Source organism: Hippoglossus hippoglossus, chromosome 24 (assembly GCF_009819705.1).
Source record: "Hippoglossus hippoglossus isolate fHipHip1 chromosome 24, fHipHip1.pri, whole genome shotgun sequence".
Taxonomy (NCBI): Eukaryota; Metazoa; Chordata; class Actinopteri; order Pleuronectiformes; family Pleuronectidae; genus Hippoglossus; species Hippoglossus hippoglossus.
Genome location: NC_047174.1, coordinates 12249936 through 12271430, shown reverse-complemented (window position 1 = coordinate 12271430; position 21495 = coordinate 12249936). Strand labels below are relative to the sequence as shown.

At 43.6% G+C, this 21495-nt stretch overlaps 3 protein-coding genes across 4 annotated transcripts; 1 reads left to right on the top strand and 2 right to left on the bottom strand.

The window, feature by feature from the left end:
- Positions 1 to 6036: 6036 nt before the first annotated feature.
- pigh (phosphatidylinositol glycan anchor biosynthesis, class H) lies at positions 6037 to 8380 on the bottom strand. Its single transcript, XM_034579428.1, has 4 exons — positions 7985 to 8380; positions 6848 to 7057; positions 6634 to 6717; positions 6037 to 6497 (listed from the first exon to the last, which is right to left on the bottom strand). Exons 1-4 carry the CDS (start codon positions 8159 to 8161, stop codon positions 6426 to 6428), a joined length of 543 nt encoding a protein of 180 aa, XP_034435319.1. The 5' UTR covers positions 8162 to 8380; the 3' UTR covers positions 6037 to 6425.
- zfyve1 (zinc finger, FYVE domain containing 1) lies at positions 7954 to 15242 on the top strand. 2 transcript variants are annotated; one of them, XM_034579420.1, is made up of 13 exons: positions 8787 to 9463; positions 9628 to 10177; positions 10261 to 10504; positions 10609 to 10869; positions 10977 to 11191; positions 11317 to 11423; positions 11547 to 11655; positions 11739 to 11836; positions 12044 to 12161; positions 12451 to 12621; positions 13105 to 13285; positions 13383 to 13496; positions 13641 to 15242. In XM_034579420.1, exons 2-13 carry the CDS (start codon positions 9689 to 9691, stop codon positions 13871 to 13873), a joined length of 2340 nt encoding a protein of 779 aa, XP_034435311.1. In that variant the 5' UTR covers positions 8787 to 9463; positions 9628 to 9688; the 3' UTR covers positions 13874 to 15242. The 2 variants fall into 2 exon arrangements, with proteins under 2 accessions (XP_034435310.1, XP_034435311.1); XM_034579419.1 differs by having other exon boundaries at positions 7954 to 10177.
- Positions 15102 to 21350, bottom strand: wdr21 (WD repeat domain 21). Its single transcript, XM_034579422.1, has 13 exons — positions 20837 to 21350; positions 20590 to 20735; positions 20157 to 20314; positions 19581 to 19663; positions 19018 to 19120; positions 18719 to 18862; positions 18432 to 18481; positions 18136 to 18215; positions 17771 to 17863; positions 17231 to 17328; positions 16909 to 17085; positions 16687 to 16801; positions 15102 to 15968 (listed from the first exon to the last, which is right to left on the bottom strand). The coding sequence occupies exons 1-13, from the start codon at positions 20947 to 20949 to the stop codon at positions 15703 to 15705; spliced, it is 1626 nt and encodes a 541-aa protein (XP_034435313.1). The 5' UTR covers positions 20950 to 21350; the 3' UTR covers positions 15102 to 15702.
- Between the last annotated feature and the right edge of the window lie 145 nt (positions 21351 to 21495).

The window sequence follows — 21495 nt, the reverse complement described above, 5'->3', positions numbered from 1 at the left end:
TTTGTCTACAACACTATTTACCCCTGAAACTCTAAAAGTGTTTTGTGGTCTCAAACACTTCACCCACCCCTCCACCGGCAAAGTGGTGAGTAGATAATGAGTGAATTCTCATTTTTGGGTGAACTATCCCTTTAAAACACAATGAGCCATCATCATTGGGATAACATACAATACAATACGCAGTAAGCAGCATTTATGTTGTATTAACCTTCAGTTCATTGAGAATATTTTAAATCTGTTTTTAATTACTTGCTTAAAAATGTTCTATAAATAGTTGTAGCTTTGAAACATGAAAGAATGAGGCTGGTTGCTGTGTTAGAGATACGAATTAGGACTTGAAATCTTGAAACATTTCATGATTTTCAGTAAAATACTACTCTTGCAACAATGATTTTATTTTTGTACAACAGTACGATTCATCAACGTTGAGAAGCTTGTGTGTTTTGTAACTACTAGATACACATAGCTGCTAAATTAATATATTTGAGTAAAATGTATAAATATTTTTCTCGGAAAAGTGCTAAGGTCGTAGTAGCATAAAATTGAAATTATTCCAGTAAATGACAAGCACACAGCACAGAGTACTTGGTGTACTGAAGAACTTTCCACCACTAGTGTGTCATGAATCCATGATGCAACAGAAACTTGCCTCGGGGCTTCCCAAGAGTCCGATCATGAGACAACATCATCCTGCAGGATGCACTTACATTTTCACACATTCACATTCTAATACACTTTATTTATGTTTACAGAGAAAGTGGCCTTTACCATTGATATGAAGAATTTCTAGGAATATAGTTTTACATAGATATTGTCATTTTCATGTCAAACTAAGATTTTTGGGGGATGTTTCCTCTGAATCGAAGGCAAAGTTCTACTATTCAGTCTGCAAAATTTTGGTTTTGCAGACTGTGTGGCACTGGTTGCTGTGTTCCCGCCTTTCATTTGAAGTGTGATATCTAATCCTCTTTCACTCGTCCTGTTCCTCATCTGTTCCATGTGACGTCATTTCACATGCAATTGGCATGTGCTAACCATGGGGGTATTTCCGAACAAGTGACATAGCAACTCTAATATGTGCATCTCTGCGACATCAGATTACAGAGCAGGCCAACAAATGCATGACACACATACAGTATAGTATCTGCACATACCTGTCTATTATCATGCAGGTAAGAGCACTGTCATTACGTCAGCAGCCGGGAGTCTAGGGGGAGTTTCTGTTGTTGGAATGATTCATAATCACAAGTAACACAAAATTAAAGATGAGGATGACGACAATACACATTAAATGACATCAGCAGAGTCACAACAGTTGACCGGTTTGTTTGTGGTCGGCTTCTTCTTCATGATTTGACACTGAAACAAACTCTCCATGAAATCAAAGAGCCTCTATTAAAGTGGGACTTATTTACTGAGGGCCCTTTTTTGAATGTATTCCCTTTTATGAAAACAACTTGATTTCTGACTCAGACACTGGTAATGAACCCTGGTGAGTAACACACCCACACACATGCGCACACAGACACACTCAAATGGAGGGATAATCAAATATGATAATTCCAGATCAATAAAAGCATCATTGTCACTGTTAAAATATTTGAATATGGCAGTTTAGAGCGGCCTTCACACACACACACATACACAGAGCGAGAGAGAGAGAGAGAGAGAGAGAGAGAGAGAGAGAGAGAGAGAGAGAGAGAGAGAGACAATGGCTGGGCTCTTTTCTATCGAGACACACATAGAAACGGATGTGTGTTTGCAGGCAGCTCTCTGCTGTCAGCTCCCTGACAGACCTGTAGAGCAGGCTCCCTGCTCTCTTATCTGCTGCCAGCTGGTCAGACGAGAAGTTCGTCTCACTTACCTCACATCTACCAGGTGACGCTGCACGGGCGTGGCCTGAGAAGGCAGTTTCCATTTGTTCAATTCTACTTAAATCTGCATTCAAACCAATTGGCAGATTGGAAAACTAAGAAGGAGGCTCGGTCACCAACAACAGTATCTCAAAGTTTCAATGAGCAGCAGCAGCAGTAGCAGGCAGTTAGCTGGATTAGGTGATAAAAGCCTTGAGTAAATACATTTTGACAGTGACTCCTGTCAGAGGACAGAAAGAAGGCAGCTCTGGACTTTCCTCCCCGGGAGGGAAACTGGTTTCTGAGCAAATAAGAGCAAGTCTTCCTCTGCAGAAAAAAGTGGTTGCAGAAGAAAAAGCAGTAAAAGGTCACTCCCTTTAGTTCGGAGGTTGACAGATTACCTAAGTAAACAAGTCTTTGAACATATATTGATGTATTACCACCAAAAAATGTAACTGCCTGTGGCTCAAAGACCCTCGATTGAACAAAGAGGGGTCAGGAGGGGATTTTAAAATGACAAATGGTTTTATATCTTGGACTTTTTTGATCTATAAAGCAGCTGCAGTGCCCAGTCAGTGGATCATGTTACTATAAAGGTTCCACGGAGGTTCATAAATGCTCCTTTGTGCCGAGACCGGTTCTGCAATGCCACCCAGCAGACCAGGCTTATCCTCCGACCTGCAGCTCAGCCTTATCTGTTCTTCTGTGGTCATCAAACATGCAACAGTCACTTTGTAGTACAACCTCTGCTGTTATTTCACTACATCTGTTGCTACTTTACTGTGAACGCCGCTGTTTTAATCATCCTGCGGATGACTTGTCACAACTGTATCTGCACATTGGCCATAAAGTGTTTGCAGTGCTGAATCTATTTTGCATCATTCTGGTTTGCACTGCAATCATACACTGCAGTTCATATCCTATCTACCCTGTGTCTTTTTGACTGCATACTTATATGTTGTGTACTTGTATGTTTACGTATAAGTTCACACTGTTGAACTTCTGTTTTCTGTATAGTTGCACATCTGTTGGTATCATTATACATTAGTTCAGCTAGTGAAAAGGAACAGACATGTCCGTTTTCATTATCTTGTTTTTTTTTTACACCCAAATCTTTTATATTTTATTGTCTTTATTCTATAGATTCTTTCAGTATAGTCTTCTTTCTCTTGAATTGATTAGGCTGCACTGGTGGGTCCACGCTGGATTCACATCATAAATAAAGAGACAGAAAGGTGATCAGGTACATTTTGGGCGTTAGGAAGAGGAACAATAAGCTTCTGCAGTTAGAGTCCCCAAGGTAATCTCTAATGACAAGCCGCCAGGGTAAACTGATAGGGAACCACACATTATCGCTTGCCTCACATGTAAAAAATATATAGATTTTCCCCATTAACTATAAAGAAAAATGTGTACCTTTCCAAGCCCTCAAAAGGAGAAAATATATATCATGTGAATATGCAAATACCGGTGTCCTGTTCTGCAGGAAAATACACTTCCATGAAAGACCACACAACACTGTGTACATGTGCGTACACATTACGACAGGTAAAAAAAAAAAACTCTGACGTTAGCAGAGAGGCAGGGAGATTCAAATCCAAACAGACATCGAGTTACACCTGCCTGTTGGGGCCGGTAGGTAGAGCGGATAGACAAACAATGTTGAAAACAATAAGCATGACGCTTTCTTCCTCGAACGCCTGTGAGCCAGGAACCCGGTACTCAAGAGCAACAGCACAAAGACACAACACTGCATAAGATTAGGCCTGTTTGAAAACAAATTCTGCTTTAAATGTTCATTTCTCTAAACTTTACTGGTGTATTTACATATTTTCCAGACAACCAGAAGTTACTGACGCCCGATAAGAAATAATACCCGTAGGAGCCATGAATGTAGTCACTTGGAATTTATATTTCTAGTAGTGTTATTAGATTTCTGATGGTCTGGTATGGTTATTTGTTGTTGTTTTTATATAATAATGTATATAATGTAATAATAATGTTCAATATAAAGGACACACCAGCTCATTCATCGAGAGGGTGAATGGAACTCAACTCCATTTTTTGTTGACCGCACTTTGTGGATCGCTGAGATTATTTTGCATGTAATTCGTGCATGTTAAAAAGTTGTGGTGCTTTGTTTATCTTTTTTTGTCATTGTTAAAAGCCCATTTTGGACGTACTCAGCATCTCGGCAAATCTCTTTAATAGACAACTCAGGCCCGACTTCAACCGCTTAGTGACTTGTTTATTCCCTTAACTTCCCCTTTAAATCATCAAATTAGGTTTTTGTGCTTAGATTTGTGTAAAGATTAAACAAAAATTATATGGCATGTTAATTAAAAAGGTGCTGAAAGGCTAGTTATATGTTATATGCCCTATTCCAGTGTTTATGCTGAGCTAACTGGCTGCTGGCATTAGCCTCATATTTAAAACGCAAACATAATTGTGGTGTTGTATCCTACTGTCCACAAGGGAGTAAATAAGTTTTCCAAAATGCGGAACTACAATGATTGAGTGTGTCGTCACGGTTTGTGTGTGAATGTGTGAGTGTGCACCGCAGGTGGTAAAGGGGCAACTCCCTTTAATCCCTCCTCTCCCACTCAACCACGAGATTCTCACACCCTGAAAGCCATAAGCTGATTTCACACAGTCACCATTAAGATAATGGAGAAGTACGAGAAACAAACCCACATGTACTGTGCAATGAAAACCAGCAGGAAGAAGAGGGTCAACATGTGTTTGGTCAATTTGGTATCTTAAGTGAAAGACATCCGCAGATACAGTGGATATCACCGTATAGGCGGACCAAACAGGATAATGTGGAAATAACCCTATTCTATAAAAGGATAATTAACAGTCTGCACCAATGACTGTCATTAATCTACACCTGAGGAAAGTCCCAGTGTTTTTGCAGGACCAATCCTTCACCCTACCTATGATTTACACAGGGGGGGGATTGCTGCTGGTTTATGGGGCCTATTCAGAGGCCCTGAGGTGTCACCCCCTGGTCACTCCCAGGTTCCCCCCCCCCTTGCCTGGTTCCTGGCGATTTCGCACCTCCAGGAGGGACCATTATCCCGTCAGAGGGCCACTCTTCACAACAGAGTAAAGGCTTCGCCCCATTAAAATCACACCCTTCTGCTTGGTCTGTCGTCCCGTGGAGCACGGAGTTCACACACAGGTTTGACCTGGAGCTGCAGATGGTCATGAGGCATTAGAGTGGATGGAAAAAAACAAGGCCTGTTGGGAAACACAGGCTAAGTGTCGGTGAAAACAAGCGCTCTGAACTTTGAACTGCAGGCAGTTTCAGTTTTCAGTCACACTGTTATGAGTTACGACCGCAAGTCATTTTTGTGAGGAACGCTTTCTCATCTTGGCGAAAAACACTGAACACATAATCAGTGCAAGGTGTTTGTAATGAAAACTGTTTACACATGTACTTCACTCAGCTCTGCTAAGCTTCTGCTTCTTTGCTTAGGGGCCATTCATTGAAATTGACATTAGTTTCAAGTTAAAAACAAACTTTGTTCAAATCATCCCTGTGACAAATAAACAAGAAGGTTGCAATACAAAAACTAGTGCCCAGTGTGTTATTGTCATCCCTGTGCAACAACACTTATTCGGAAACTGATCCTACACGGGCCGCCATCGTCATTTGGTCTGTGCGTTCGTCTCCAGTTTCATTTCTGAAAACAGGTCTGAAGATATCAGGTCACACGTGAGGAAACGGACGACTGAGGGAAACGTGACCAATTGTATCCGTAAGATAATGATGTAGTTATGAGGAAGTGAAAATACATCTGATGAGGAAGATGTGGGAGTTGCCTCTAAAAATATACTGTGCACACAGCACATCTGACATTATACATCTTATTCAATTCAGAAGCAGTATGTTTATGTAATTAACACTGGATAAACAAACACAAGGATAAACTAGCTGTTCAGCTTAAGTGCTTTGGTCAGAACTCAAACCAAAAACAAATGTTAGTTTGATAAATACTGTAATACAGTTTGATTTTGTTTTCTTTAGTCTCATTTACAGAGTAAATGAGCTGGAGTAAGTCCGCTGCTGCCCCCTACTGTGGAAGAAAAGTATAGCTTGACCAGTAACATATTCTAAGCCCCGCTGACAAAATATCCTCAGCTGCCATTGGCTCCATATGATAATAATAAGCAGAACAGCTATTGGATGGATTATTCAAATAGATTTTTATCAAAATATACAGTATGACAATGGTATGACAAAGGACAATTGTTAAATACAATTTCTTTTAATACAGTGTAGTTAAAAAGTTTGGCTCATTAGGTTAAGTTAGACTAGTGCTATTTGTACACAAGTTATTCAAGTAACTACACAATTAAGTACAATACAAAAAGGTTAAGACAAAAAAAGGAGAAAATACATAGAAAAATTACACTGTACATCAAATTAAATTAATATATACCTAGAAACTAAATTATGCTCACACTTTCTGCTTTCGTCCACTGAAAATAAAATGACTAGAGTGAAGAAACATTAAAAGTATGTTGTGCAGCCAGAAACTCTGCTGTTGTACAACTTGGGTGTCATCAGCATTTGGAAAGAATTTCTTGGCAGCTTCTGTAAACCTTCACCAAGCAGTTCAGTCGAGGCTTCGAACTCTGAAAGACGAAGAGGCGATGGTCATTAGGAACAGGTTTCTCCTTCTATTAAATACCTCAACAGAGGAAGAAGAACTGAAACGCTGAAAGTAACTCGCCAAAAGCAAGTTTCTGTACGCTGCTCATTCATCCTCACCTGAAACAAAGGCACAACACTGGACACTGCATTAGGTTCTGACGGGTCCTTCAACAGCACACAAAGGTAGTAGATGATTTGATGCTGAAATAAAAAACATCAGACATCAATCCATCATTTAACAAACACATAAACTGAAATAACTTCAAGAATGATGGGACAATAATGATGTGATTAATAAAAGTTTGCCCCTAAAAAAATGCCCCTTATTCACCATGTAAATTGCTTCATTGATGACGATATCCTTGATCTTGCTCTTCTCGATGAAAGTGGTGGTTTCGCGGCCCGAGGCGTAGTTGGAGGTTACCTGAATCCCCAAGGACCCGATGACGAGCAGGGACTCGTGGTCCACCTTCACTAAGTGGATGTGAAGCATCATACCCACCAGGGTGATGATGATCGCACTGGACAGCACAGCAGTGTTCTGAAAGAGAGGGAATTTCACTTGTTACAGCAAAGCAAAAAGTCAGAATGAGGTACAATGTACAGATCATTTAGAGTATGGTATCCAACAGAAATATCTTGGTGTGGTTTATCACAATCAAGATACCATATCAATGGGCACCTGAAGCTATTAAGAGATAAATAATACAGGTAATAAACAAATAATAAACAACAAGCTGCAAGGAGGCTGGTTGTAGGGGTGCTAAGGGGGCTGCATCATCCCCTATTGGCAGTAAACTGTGACTGCAAGGCCAAAAACTTAACCAAACAACCCCATGTATAATTTTTTTGCTATTTTTCCTTGTTGATTTATGAGCATTCAGTGTATTTAGACATCCTTATATAGATTTTCTCTCAGCAACCGCCCTCCCAACTCTGACTTCCAGCATCCCTTACGCGGCGATTGTCACGCTAAAGTAATCTGTGCTGTATAATATGAACACGTAGAAGTAATAAAACATGAAAGTTGGTATAAAAAAAAAAAAAAGGTTTAGAAAATTCTGAATTATATAATTTTCCAAATGCTAGCTGCATAGCCATTAAAGGTCCAGAGTGTAAGATTTAGGTGAAAGGGATCTATTGGCAGAAATTGAATATAAAATAATACTAGTGATGTTTTTACTAGTGCGTTTCATCTAAATCGTACGAATCGTTGTTCTCTTTTTCCTAGAATGGGCACTTTATATTTAAATCAGGAGCGGGTCCTCTCTATGGTGACGGCCATGGTTTCCACAAGTTCTCTGTCATGTTTGAAAGGGGAGGGTGAAGCTGCAACATGCAACTTCACCACTAGATGTCACTAATCTCTACACACTGAACCTTTAAAATGTCAACGCTTTGGTTTAAGTACCATGATCACAGTGATTATAATGAATAACAGGGGGTATTATGGGGTTCTGAGTCTGACCTCTGTGAAGAAGAACACGATGTATGCGACCAGCCACACGGAGCAGGTGTACACCAGCACCTTCCCGATGGACACTTTGGGGGAGCTGACGGTGAACTCCCTGCAGAAGCTGGAGTGGCTCTGACAGTCCAGAGAAATGGTCTTCCCACTGATGTCGGTGAAGACATCATCTTCCATAGTGAACGCGACAGACGCACAGGAGGAGAAACGCTGCTGGGACTGTCTGGGACACGGTCGGCTAGGCTAACCGGTTGGCGCTAAGCTAACGTTAGCTCCCGGCTGAAAGGTCAGAGGCGAGGTGGGGGTCAGACAGCGGTGTTTCCTTAGCGACAGCACAAGAGGACACGTGTGTGTGAGCTGAACGTCCTGTAAAATACTGAATAACAACACAAACCCGATGAAAGAACCGCGTGTTCAACGCACAAGTGCAAACACGTCTGTGACAAAACCAACACAAAACAACCTCCACGTTAGCTGCGCTTGTTTTAACTCACGGGGCTGCCCGGTTGAATGCAGTTCAATCAAGTTGAATAAATAACAAGTTGCGATTTGTTTTCCCCGGCAAACATGTGAATCCACACAAAAAGCAAATCTACAACCAAACCACATATGATCCAGTCGTTTTTATTAATGCACTGTCTAAATATTAAGTGCTGTCTCCGCCCACCCGAGGAAATATCGGTGTAAGCCGGGCTAAAAATGGAAACGTACCTCACAGCAGCTGGAAGGTTCAAAGGATTGTGGGTAGTCGTATCCTCTCCTAATATGCCTTTTCAAATAATTAGCTTTCATAAAGGTGCGTTTTTGAAACCACGTCAGTCGTTTAAGTTAATATATGAAGTAAAAAACCGACGAGAATAGTTTATAGATAAAACAAACGCGTTTGTTTTGAGCGCATCGCCTCCATTACCCAGAACGCACTGCGCACCCTGTGACTTTTGACCTCTGGATCAAAACAAGCCGATCAGCTGATGTAAAAGCAACAACACCTATGAGGTCTGAGGCAACAACAGCTCGGCTAGCTAACTTTATATGTGTGTGTGTGTACGTACGTGTGTGTGTACGTGTGTGTGTGTACGTGTGTGTACGTGTCCAGTTTTAGACCGTGCTGAGGCAGCGGTTCACTTCCGTCGGGCTCGTCAGCGCTGCTGGGTCGGTCGATTTCAAATGAAGGTGGCTCGTTCCTCCACAAGTGAGTGTATTTGTGCCGCTGACAGGAGCCAGCGACTCCTTATTGAGGAGTTTCACCGCGTATCTCTAAGACATTGTGTCGAGCATGACAAGCTAGTTTCAAATAGCAACTTGCCATCGGAGCACTAAGGGGAAAAACAAGGGATGGGATGCAGGGCAGCTACTGTTAGCTAACACACTGTTGTTGTGCCAAAACATAGAAGTAATCACCGGTCTGGGTGTTGGAAGCTGTTTGCCTCACCACACACTGAATCCTCTGAATCCTCCTCCACAGTGAGCAGTGACAAGGTCAGTTCAACATCTTCTCGTGTTTTTTAACCCTGTTACACTTGAGTGGATTTACTTTTTGGGTGAATTTGAACATAAAATGCTCCATCACATCAGGGCATAGATATTGGCTGAACCGTGCCATGACCTTGTGTCTTCCACCTGCACCGCTCTTGCAATCCCAGACCCTCTCAGTGACACTTAAAGTCAACACCAAAGGTTGTGTGTGGGTCAGTCAGGTTTGAGATGAGTGGTCAAGGTCCAGCTGTAGATAAAGGGATGAACACGGTCCCAGTCTGCCAGGAGAGCTACGCCTGCGGGGGTTCAGATGAGGCTGCGTTTGAGTGCGATGAGTGTGGCAGCTTGCAGTGCGCCCGCTGCGAACTGGAGCTCCACAGGCAGGAGCGCATGAGGAATCACGACAGGGTTCGGATTGCACCGGGACACGTCCCCTTCTGTGACTCCTGCAAAGGTGACAGCAGCTGCTCGGCGAGCGGCGGACGCCTCAGGGCTGTGGTTCGCTGCCAGGGTTGCAAGATCAACCTGTGTTTGGACTGCCAGAAACGCACCCACAGCGGAATCAACAAGAGGAAGCACCCCCTGACAACTTATCACACAGTCAAATCTCCCCAGGAGAACAGCAAGGATGCAGAGGAGTCGGAGATGGAGATCCTGAAGGCCAAGCTGGAGCAGGTGTGCAGCTTCCTTCTGGTGGACGACAAGGAGGAGATGCAGGTGAGTGTGTGTTGTTATTATTGTGTCCACATCCTGCTCATGTGATGTTCTGATGATGTGGCTGATCTTGTGTGGACTCTCAGGTGAAGGATGAGGATGACTTTGTCAGTAGATTGGGCTGCAGAGCGGATGAGCTCCTCAAGGTCGTCTCCGTCTTCGGGAACACTGGGGAGGGCAAGTCCCACACCCTGAACCATACGTTTTTCCTCGGGAGAGAGGTGTTCAAGACATCCCCCACCCAGGACTCCTGCACCGTGGGTGTGTGGGCTGCTATGGACCCTGTGCACTGGGTTGTAGTCATCGACACAGAGGGACTACTGGGGGCTGGTATGGAGCAAACAAATAATTGATGTTCTCAAAATCATGGGGCCATAGACATCTGTTTCCCACTGTTAACTGGCATCCATTACTCTCTTTACATTGGTCCCCAGGAGCTAATCAGGGTCAGCGAACCCGGCTGCTACTCAAGGTCCTGGCTATCTCTGATCTGGTCATCTACAGAACCCACGCTGACCGTCTCCATGACGACCTCTTCAAGTTCCTTGGCGATGCGTCAGATGCCTACTTGAAACATTTCACCAGGGAGTTAAAGGCGACCACCAGCCGCTGTGGTCTGGACGTCCCGTTGTCCACCCTGGGCCCTGCGGTGATCATCTTCCATGAGACGGTCCACACCAAGCTGCTAGGATCAGGTACATCAAATATCCCTCATTTAGGATTTGGACTGTACTTAAAATAAATTATAGATGATGCTCAAGTTCCACTCCCCTTTGCTCTCTGTCTTCCTCTCCATCTCTAGACAAGCCATCTGAATCAGCTGACCGTCTCCTTCAGGAGCGTTTCAGGAAGCTGGGTCTGTTTCCAGAAGCATTCAGCTCCGTCCAGTACCGCGGAACTCGGACCTACAACCCCCCCACGGACTTCAGTGGCTTGCTGCGCAACCTGGAGCAACAGCTGGATAACAACACCACCCGGTCACCCCGTTCTGCCAGTGTCATCTACAAGGCTCTCCAGGTGGGGATGCTTGCTCATATAATGACATGTGGTTTGTAGAGTCATGTATCTGAGCCAGAATCACTTTTAAGTGAGCATTATTGACTCTGCCTGTCCCTCCATCTCCCCCTCGCTTCCCTCCTCAGGCCCTGAGTGAGCGCTTCAGCGGTGATATTTCAGAGGAGCACATGACCAGTAACTCCTTTTTCCCAGATGAGTACTTCACCTGCTCCAGCATCTGCCTCAGCTGTGGGTACGTGTCTCTCACCTATTTATCACACGTGTAATTCATGTAGCTAAACAGAATACTATAATTAAATCGTATGATTAAGTATCACAGACTTTTGTCTTAGACTTGGTGTGCTCTCACGTTCAGTTCAGGCTGTAAGAGGAGCATGAATCACCTAAAGGAAGGGTCCGAACACGAAGCTAAACAGCGCTGCCGCTACTCTGCGCAGTACGACAACCGCATTTACACCTGCAAGGCAAGTACAAACCCACAACGCCACACACGCGTGTGTTGAAGCTTGCGTGTCAAAATTCTGAGTGTCTGTGCTGAACTCCGCAGGCCTGCTATGAGGGAGGGAAGGAGGTAATAGTCGTTCCCAAAACGACGGCCTCGTCTGACTCACCGTGGTTTGGCCTGGCCATCTACGCCTGGTCAGGGTGAGTTCATCTGCCACGTGGAAAATTATTGTAAATGGCTTCCTTGCGAGCATTAGAGTGATTTAAATACATCCCTGTTCATTATGGTAAAACTAATTTAAGTGTGGTCCAGCTATTTGATGAACTGGAACTATTTCTCCATTCACTGTCGGTTTTACTGAACTGTGTCAGCATATTCTGTCCCCTTTTTTTGTCTTTTGTATGTAGGTATGTAATCGAGTGCCCCAACTGCGCAGTGATCTACAGAAGCAGGCAGTACTGGTATGGAAACCAGGACCCAGTGGAAACAGTGGTCAGAACGGAGATCCAGCACATCTGGCCTGGGGTAAGGCCTCAGTGGAACAGCCTAAATGAGATTCTGCTTAAACCAATTAAACTAAGTTGCAAGCCAAGAACTTAAAGGTTTTAATTGGAATGAATGTTGTCACATCCACTGTTGGCTATGTTTGCTTTGAATTCATGCTAGTTGGTTGTGTTACCATTTCGAACTGGGCATATTAAATCAAAAGTGCGGATGAGTGAAAGATGACTGCCGGGAATAAATCCTGCCATATGCCTGGGAAGGAATTGTGTCTTTACGCTGTTGTCTCTCCCCCCCCCCCCCCCCTTTTCAGTCTGATGGTTTTTTGAAGGACAACAACAATGCGGCTCAGAGGTTGCTGGATGGAGTGAAATACATTTCTCAGTCAGTGACTGATCTCAGCTTCAAGCCTGCCAAAGCCGTCACCTCCTGGCTCACTGACCAGATCGCTCCCACCTACTGGACCCCCAACTCCCTCATCCTGGTACCTGACTGAAATTACACTAAAACAAACAAACAAACTCTGATAGTGTGATTGGGGCCAAATAAGATGCAGTAAAGCCTTTTTGCTCAGTTCAGGTTTTTGTTTCCTTCTTGGTTCTTGTCTAGCATTTTTCTCTAGTTATTTGGCATTCGTACTAGTATTATGGCAATTTACACCTGAAAGCCATGATTCAATATCTAGAACAATAGTGTGAACATGAGGAATATGTGTTGCTCAGATGCAGCAGAGGTTGAGGGGGAAGTTAAGAAATATGGCTTAAGGTGGTAGAGGCTTTACCCACATGCGCATGCAAGAGATACCCAGACTGTTAGTGACCCAACAGATACATCCTGTGGTCCCTCTACAAACAGAACTTGATGTACTGTCCATATTCTAATGTGTGTCTTCTTTCCTGAACTGTATCTGCACCATGACAACTGGCAAAAGACTCATGTGATTTTGTTTTCGTTTGTGATGCCACAGAAATGCCATAAATGTGCAGAGGAGTTCCAAGCCAACGACACCAAGCACCACTGCAGGGCCTGTGGAGAGGGGTTCTGTGACGCCTGCTCCTCCAAAACCCGACCGGTCCCAGAGAGGGGCTGGGGTCTGGCACCCGTCCGAGTCTGCGACGCATGTTTCCACAACAGGGGAATCCCAACTGGTAGGCAGAAGAATCCCACTTTTAAATGTGTGATGTGATATAATTGTTCTCAATGTGAATGTGTCTGATCTGATGAGTGTGTGTTTTCCTGTTGCAGAGTTGCTGGACGCTGCCTTGGAGGAGGAAGGAGGCACACTAATCGCCAGGAAGGTTGGAGAGGCCGTTCAGAACACTTTAGGAGCTGTAGTCGGTGCTATCGACATACCTCTGGGTGAGAGTGAGACCTGTCTGTATTAAATAATCAACTTATTGTCGGATATTTCCCAGATTAATGAATCACAAATTGCTCTTTTTATAATAAACCCTGTCTGCTCTGTTATATTAACAATCAGCTCCTCTTCTCTCACGTGTCCAGGCCTGGTGAAGGACGCTGCCCGCCCGGCCTACTGGGTCCCAGACCAGGACATCCACTCCTGCTGCGAGTGCCAGAAGGAGTTCGCCCCACGTCTCTCCATCCACCACTGTCGTGCCTGTGGCCAGGGTGTGTGCGGCGACTGCTCGCAGGAGCGGCGCTCGGTGCCCTCGCGTGGCTGGGACCACCCCGTCAGGGTCTGCAACGGCTGCAACCAGAAACCTGGGGATCTCTAGCAGGACCAGGGTGGGGAACGGCTAGGGATGCTGACTTCTGCGAAAAACTGGAACTGACACCATGTAGACTCTGGCTAATTTAAGACTTCATATGTTTTCAGCGGCTTCTCTTGGCTGCCACCTGTTTGGACTGTGTTGATTGTTTTTGTCTTTGGTTACGCTGTCCTCGCGTCATTTCAGCTCCTCGATGTTATTTCACTTTACCATGCCTATATTTTACACTGTGAAGAAAGACAGAGTGAGACTTGAAAATCAAGACTGCAGGAGAGGTAAAGAGATAATAAAGACAGTGAGTATCGTACAGTACATGCTCCAACAATGGAGTTCAGGTAAATTCCCATTTGCCCCTTTTAGACCCTTTCAAATTTATATTGGAGCACATGAAACCTTAACCCCTTTGACAATCCCTCCTGGTGTGATAAACTAGTACTGTCTGGGCCTGCATGTGTAAATCATATAATAACAGAAGTACTAACTGATTCCAGGTAAGCACTTTGAGCCGAAGAATGTTTCTTCAGGAGGAACTGGATTTTAACATTCGGAACCGGCTTTAGAGGAAAAATGATCCACTTAAGATGATTCTGATCAAAGATCGACTGTAGTTTTCCTCTGCTCCGGCCCCGACTAGCTTTTAGCTTTTCCTGCCTCTTTGGCTTCAGCAGGATGAAAACAATCAGAAGCCACCGATGTACTGTAGCACCGAGATGCATTCCAACTTATAGAATTACATAGTATAATAACTACTTATATAATCCCTTCATCCTTTGTGATCGTTGGTAGATCTAATGGACGAATGATAATAGAGCACCCTTATTGACGCTGTTGACTGTTTTGACATTTTACATAGAATATACATATATGGGGAGAAGAGTTTTAAAATGGCCTTGTTTGTTTTTAAAATATCTAAACTTATCTGTTAACGAGACAAATCTGACTGCAGGGGGGAATGCATGCAACAAAGAGAAATGCTTTTCGTGCGTGGCTGGCTCACAGCAGCAATAAGATACAGAGGGGACTTCAAACTTCATCTGTTTTTGAGGCTGGCCCCTCAAAACGTTTATTAGAAGATCATTAATCCTTTACTCTGTCAACTCAGGCTGTGTAGAAGGACAAGGAGGAGCTTTTACTGAGCTGCATGGTTTGAGATCATATCTGAGGCGTTCGGCCGAAGACCCGGGCATTGAGAAGTCTGACTGTTTCAATTTTTAACCTGAATTTGTTTCCCCCACCCCCAGTACCTGACTTGAAGAATTTGTTTAAGCTGAGATAATAGACTTTAACTTGAATAAGTGAATACTCTACAAATATCACATGGAACAAATGCATTCATGTATTCTCATACAGTATGTATTAAACTGCAGAGACTCTTCTTGTGAGTTTGTGTGTCATTTACAGAACAGAAAATAATTCAATATTGTACTTGATGTAGTGTAAAGTACTGCGTTTAATGGTTTTTGACAGCTTTTAGAAAAAGTTGCATCAATCTGCAGTATAAACACAGCATAATATTTTTCAAATTCAGATCAGAAACATCATATAAGTACACTTCTTATAAAAAGGTTACCGTGAGTAAGGTCTAACGGTAGAAATCGTGTACACTTCTATTTCCTTTTGGCACAAACACGTCTGTGAAAACAACATTCCCCTGAGACATAAATGCAACTTTTCTGAAGTCATCTTCCAATTTAAAAGGTCACTACAACCTTGTGGAAATCCACTGCATACACGCCTTTCAGTTACACAGTAAGTATTGGTCTTGTATGAGAATATACTGTTTGTGCATTTGGCAAAAAAATAAAAATTATCGTATCCTTGTTTGTTTTTAGAAATCATCTGTGAGAGGAAGCATTTTCAGTGTTTTCATAAAAATCGCTGTGCTGCTCTCCTCCCTCCTGGTAGTCGGTGTTGTACGGGAAGTAGTACAGGTCGTGTTTGACGGCCATGAGCAGGCCGGGCAGCCCCCTGCAGCCGCCCAACTTGGAGGAGAAGACCACGCTCGGGATCAGGTCGTTTGCGGCCGGGTGGGGTGACGGGATGGTCCGCAGCAGGTGTCCGTCCTTCAGGCTCCATAACCTCGTATAGCAATCCTGACCCACTGTGGAGAGAACAGTTTCGAGAAGCAAACTTAATACTGGGTTTCTACCACATGAAACTTTGCAGGCACTCAGTTACACCTATTTGACCGAGGTAAACCTGGTGCCAGCGCTGGTTCCTACCACAGGGACCAGGGTCTAAATTAAGTTTTGTGGGAGCTTTGTTTACCCTCCAATAGTCCCTGATCGGTGGGTTAGTAAATTAAGAAAGTACAGGAACTTATAGGGTGGGGCTTGCAGTGCTGAGGATGCGTGATTGGTCAGGTACCACGGCTCTTTATTTCAGCTGCACAATCTATGTTATAGCGCATTAAATCGGTTTCATTACTTTGAGTCTAACATTTCTGGAGTTTTAAAAACACTTTGTGACTAATACTCGTCTCTTTTCCAATCAACAGCAGCACGATTTTACTCTCCTCCATGTTTACTGTCATTTTAGTGTTGCTCTATTTATACAGATCATTTATACCACCACCTAGTGGACTGGAGTTGAGCAGCTTGTTTAGGTGTTATTAGGTGTTGGTACATCAGCAGCCATTTGCCTAATCACCCCAGGTCTTTAGACAGCGGTGGGAATGCAGGAGGACGGCAGTCTGCAGGAACCATTTTAGTTCCTTGAAAAAAGTTCCTGAGACTGAAAGGTCCAGGTGGTTTTGATCCAAAAGCAGCTTTGATCTCAGTGGTGATCATATTGGGAGAAGATGTTTTGTTGTCCCTTACCTGCCAACAAAAGCCCCTCCGGTTCATTGACATGAATAGGAAGGTAGGCATGCTCATTATAGTGCCCTTTGTACTCCTGCACTGGTTTGGTCACCCGCACATCCCACAGCTTGATCTGCACGTAAATGAGGAAAACTAAGTTAAAGCATAACAATTATCCATTTGGATTTACATTTTAATATCTTATTTTGAAGGGTCATGTTCTTAAGTTTCAACCCTGACCTGGCCCAGCATGTCCGCAGCCAACAGGTAGTTCTCATCCTGCAGGACGCGGACGGAGGTGATGGCCGACTCTTGGTGGAAGCGGCTGGCCTTCCAGCTCTGATCCCTGCGGCCGCGCTGCCGCAGGTCGATGCTGAAGATCTCCCCCGATCTACAACCGTTAAACAGCACGGGGACCTGAAGAAAAAGAGAGGTCTTTTTAAATTCCTTGGTTCTCGCCTTCTGCTTGGGGTTATTCTTAGTCGTGTCAAAAAGAAATCTACTATAAAACATTTCCAGTCAAACATGTCTCTCACTCACTTCGATGTAACACTTTACTCACCCTGAGGGCAAACTGCTGAGCCAAGACATCGCTGCCTACGCTGAACGTCTGTGTTCGGCCCGTCTCCGCATCTTTCACAATAACCCTACGAGACAGGCCTGCCAACACATGCGAGAACACAGTTATTTAAGATTTAGAACTTTGATTCTAAGAAATCAGTGTAGCTGTCTTTTTTAAATCCTCTACAATAATAATCAGCTATTAGGTTACTCTGTACTCCACCTGAATACTGCTATCTATCTATCTATCTATCTATCTATCTATCTATCTATAAGACAGTCTTTCTACTATGTTAGAAGCATCTGTGATGTTAAAAGAACTCTGAGTTAGATTTTCTGTGCATGTAGCCTATGAAGAACTACTGATATGTTCAATGATTTGTTTTGTTTCTTTGCAAACAGAGTGATATGATTTAGGAGATTAAAATTGTTCAATAACTACAGCCAACATCCTCCACAGATTCTAGTCATTGTGGCTGAAGAATGACTGTAATTATTATATTTGATTATGCGTTGGGAGGACGATGGCCATGTAACTGACCAGTGCTGAAGGTCTTGTCAAACTGTGGGTTGAGACACCAAGCACAAGACCAGGCTGAGGAGATCTTAAAGCTACACAGCATCCCGGGCTGGTCTGAGAAGAGGAGGGGGAAGAATTACAGGAGGAGAAATGTTAATATGGGGTAAACCAAACAATACAAACATGAAATATGTCCTTTCTGATCACCTTCTGTCCACAAACATTACTGATACAGTTCATTGGGAAACCAGTAAGGAGTCACAGATGAAAAGGGACCATCATTATCCCAGTAAATCTATCATTTCCAAAACAACTCCTTATGACAAGTTGTCTTTTGAAAGGTCTACACACAGCGACACACTAGAGAAAAAACTGTTTTATCTAACCTGGGTTGGAGTTGCTGAAGAGGGAAGCAGGAAGCAAACTGACACAGCCGGGGGTGTCTGCCACTCCGACCAAACACAGCCTGATAGTCAGCTCAGTCAAGGAAAACAGAATGACAGGCCACTAAATACTGAGAAGATACTTGTGGACATAAGAGGACTAGAATGTAGGTGTTTGATGTAGATGAGACACATTATATCATATTAAATACAGATCCTCCCTTTTGTGATCAAAGCAGCGCTTAAGTTTTAAGACATATCAAATGCCTAAAAGCTCTACTGAAGCTGAAGAAGGATACAATACATGGGAGTCTGGGTAGTTCACTGAGGCCCAGCAGATGGAATTCACCTGAAACACATTTAGCCAAAGCATAAGGGTTCAAATTCACTACAGCTGGGATTAAAAACACACATTTACAACATGTATTTTTTTTTTGAAACTGACAATACTTTTTTTTTACATGCACATATAGAACACTTAAAAGGCAATTTACTAGATTCGTCTAAATACTTTTAACGTTTAAAACAAATGTCCCAACACATACGCAGGGAACACCAAGCGTACAGCTCTAATGAAGTGTCCCACCTTGCGGTTGGTAAAGTAGAGGTTATCACACATCTCCACCGACAGAGAGCCCCGGCTACTGCTGCTGAAGTTCATGATGCCGTACTTGCAGCCTCCGTGAGCGACATCATTAACTGTAAACACTCGTTCACAAGCCGAGTCCCCCTGAGACAGACAAGGAACGCGAGGGAGGATTAAGCAAAAGTAAGTCATGGACACCTGCAAGTACATCAGGACAAAAAAAAAAAAAATGGTCTCCATATGAAGTTATGCATTAGCCCTGGGGTGTTCTGTTTGTGTCTGTGTATGTGGGTTCTCACAACTATAATTCTGAAGTTGTCAGTGTTGGGGTTGCTGTTGTCTGTGCTCTTGATCTCTACTTTGTGGCGTCTCATTCCGCTGACCTTCACCTCATGGATCAACCTGCAGACACACAGTAACCATGGTAACTACTGCTGCCACTGTCTGCAGACAATCCACAGAACAAGAATTATTGACTCACTCCCCTTCAGTTATCTGACAAGTCAAAGGCTTCTATTTGCCAATAGGCTGAATATAAATCATTTTTGTTGCTGTTGCAACTGTTAGTGAAATATACGCATATAATTCAAATATTTTGAATATGATTTATCATGGTTTTGTTTCTATATGAAAGATTTGAAACCCACGTCAAAAATGATTAGTGTCATTATTAGTGGCCAGCAACTCTTGAAAGAAACCTATCTCTACACATACAGAACTGATTAGCATTGAGGTTAGTCTTTGTTTCACTGGGGTTGTTTTCTGTAATGCATCACAGCTGTGGATATTGAAACATATGGGATACAAGGGGAACAGTTATATATCCTTGTGTGCATGCGCACACAGCAGTGTGGAACAATACCTGCAATAAGAGTTCTCAGGTAACAAGCCGAGTTGTCTTTTCTGCAGGAGCAATGACGAGTTCAGTCCTGCTCTTGGCGCTTTCTACAAAGAAGAGCATATCATCAAACAGAGATTAAACAAACACGTTTTGAAATGTGGCTCATTCCCAGCTCATGGACCACAAACAACATGTCATGACCTATCTGTAATCATTCAACAGTAGAGAAACCAGACGACAGGGAGTCCACTTGCTTGACTAAAATCAACAAACACTGAAGTCTGCTCTGCTGCTTTTCACCGAAATCTCCATAACTTTCTTCTGAACGTGTGTAAGTGAGTAAACAAGGGAGTCACACCCAATTTGCAGTCTGGCAGTTTCTCACTGCTGTGGCCAATATGACCCAGCTCAGACAACATAATCTATTCGTACTAATATGACCAGCTTTTACATTGATGATGATTAAAATATAGCTTTTTCAGTTTATATAAATTGCTCCTAGCGAAGGTAACACTCACGGTAAGAGAGGGTGGGTTTTAAATATAAGAGAAAACATTATAGAAAGAAGGAGATTATTTCCCCCTTCAGCAGGCTTACTTTTTTGGGCTTTTCATCCTCTGCGATCATCTTGTTTCTCTGTTTCTCTCTTTCTTTCCCTTGCAACTGCTCCCTGGTCAGCGGGTTGCAGTTGTTGTGTCCCGGCAACAGGCGGAAGTAGCGGTTTTTCTCCGAGTCAAAGTAGAAACCAGGCAGCTCTTCAACAAAACAATCACACAAACGTTTTTCCCCCAAATCTCACAATTCCCATCACCCAGGAGTATTTCCCATTGATATGTTGGTTCAAACACAAAGTGTGTGGTCCTATTTTCTCTGCTGATGCAGTGTTTGCAGATGGTGCTTTCTCATGTGATTGGGTTATTAGTTTTGTATTAGTTACCACATAAACTGAACTGTACAAACCTCTCATTGGTCAAATGTAGATGAGATAGTCTCCTATGTATTTGATAGGGCAGAGGGCTGATGCACTGACCTGGGGCAGCACTGCTGGACTTGGAGGAGGAAGATGAAGATGGTGAAGATGATGGAGATGAGGAGGAAGCAGACGATGGGGCAGGTTGGTTGTCACACCTCCTCTGTGGCGCTCTATTTGAAGGCCCTGCATTTCTGTGATCATACCTGCGAGGTGAAAGGCAGAGAGGCTCAGGGATAAACAGTCGCAGCACTGACTTACACGTCTCACATCCTTCAAACCAATGTCCACATTCAACTCAACACACCAGTCTTCGTCCTGTGTAGACCTTTGCCGGTTGTCTCTGCACCAGCCGCGGCGGTGACCGGCCCCCTGTCGCCGGTGCGGTCGCTGTCCCTCCCGCCAGGTCCACTTCTTCATCCCCGCTGTTCGAGCCCCGAGATCAGAGGTCGTCACACCGCGGTGTCTGTCATCCACGTCCCCGCGTGTGACCGTGTGACGCAGTCTGAGGCAGCGTGTTTACCTGTTAGCACACGTTAGCTGGCCCTTAGCATTAGCTCTCGAGCTACTGTTAGCTAACAGCCACACACCATTCTCGACCCTGTTTTCTCGACACGTCGGGCGCAGAACGTTTAACAGAAGTGTTTATAAACGGGGTTTCAATATGTCAACAAATGCGCCTGGAATTAAGTGTTAACAACTTCTACTTCCTGTTCAACTGACACAGGTTTACAGTTTTAGCCTCTCAACAGCTAGCTACTGTACATGAAGTTCCGGCCATTTTGTCCCGCCTCCACGCGTCATTCATTGGCTCACAGTAGCCTTTGACGTAGCACGCCTTCATTGGCTGTTTTCTTAGTGAGCGTTTCATATCCGCACAGGAATAAGATCATGAACATTAATTTGATTTAATTTAATTTAAGTGGAATACTATGATAGAAAATCCGTTTTCTCTGGATTCTGTAC

Excerpts from the sequence above, each read along its gene's own strand:
- pigh (XM_034579428.1), bottom strand. The coding sequence starts at position 8,161 with ATGGAAGATGATGTCTTCACCGACATCAGTGGGAAGACCATTTCTCTG. Across the intron at positions 7,058-7,984 it reads TCGTGTTCTTCTTCACAGAG|AACACTGCTGTGCTGTCCAG; the intron begins GTCAGACTCAGA and ends CCTCTCTTTCAG. Across the intron at positions 6,498-6,633 it reads GTGTTGTGCCTTTGTTTCAG|AGTTCGAAGCCTCGACTGAA; the intron begins GTGAGGATGAAT and ends TTCGTCTTTCAG.
- zfyve1 (XM_034579419.1), top strand. The coding sequence starts at position 9,689 with ATGAGTGGTCAAGGTCCAGCTGTAGATAAAGGGATGAACACGGTCCCA. Across the intron at positions 12,162-12,450 it reads TCCAGCACATCTGGCCTGGG|TCTGATGGTTTTTTGAAGGA; the intron begins GTAAGGCCTCAG and ends CCCCCTTTTCAG. Across the intron at positions 13,286-13,382 it reads CAACAGGGGAATCCCAACTG|AGTTGCTGGACGCTGCCTTG; the intron begins GTAGGCAGAAGA and ends TTCCTGTTGCAG.
- wdr21 (XM_034579422.1), bottom strand. The coding sequence starts at position 20,949 with ATGAAGAAGTGGACCTGGCGGGAGGGACAGCGACCGCACCGGCGACAG. Across the intron at positions 20,736-20,836 it reads TCTACACAGGACGAAGACTG|GTATGATCACAGAAATGCAG; the intron begins GTGTGTTGAGTT and ends TTCACCTCGCAG. Across the intron at positions 18,482-18,718 it reads TCTACTTTACCAACCGCAAG|GTGAATTCCATCTGCTGGGC; the intron begins GTGGGACACTTC and ends AATGTGTTTCAG.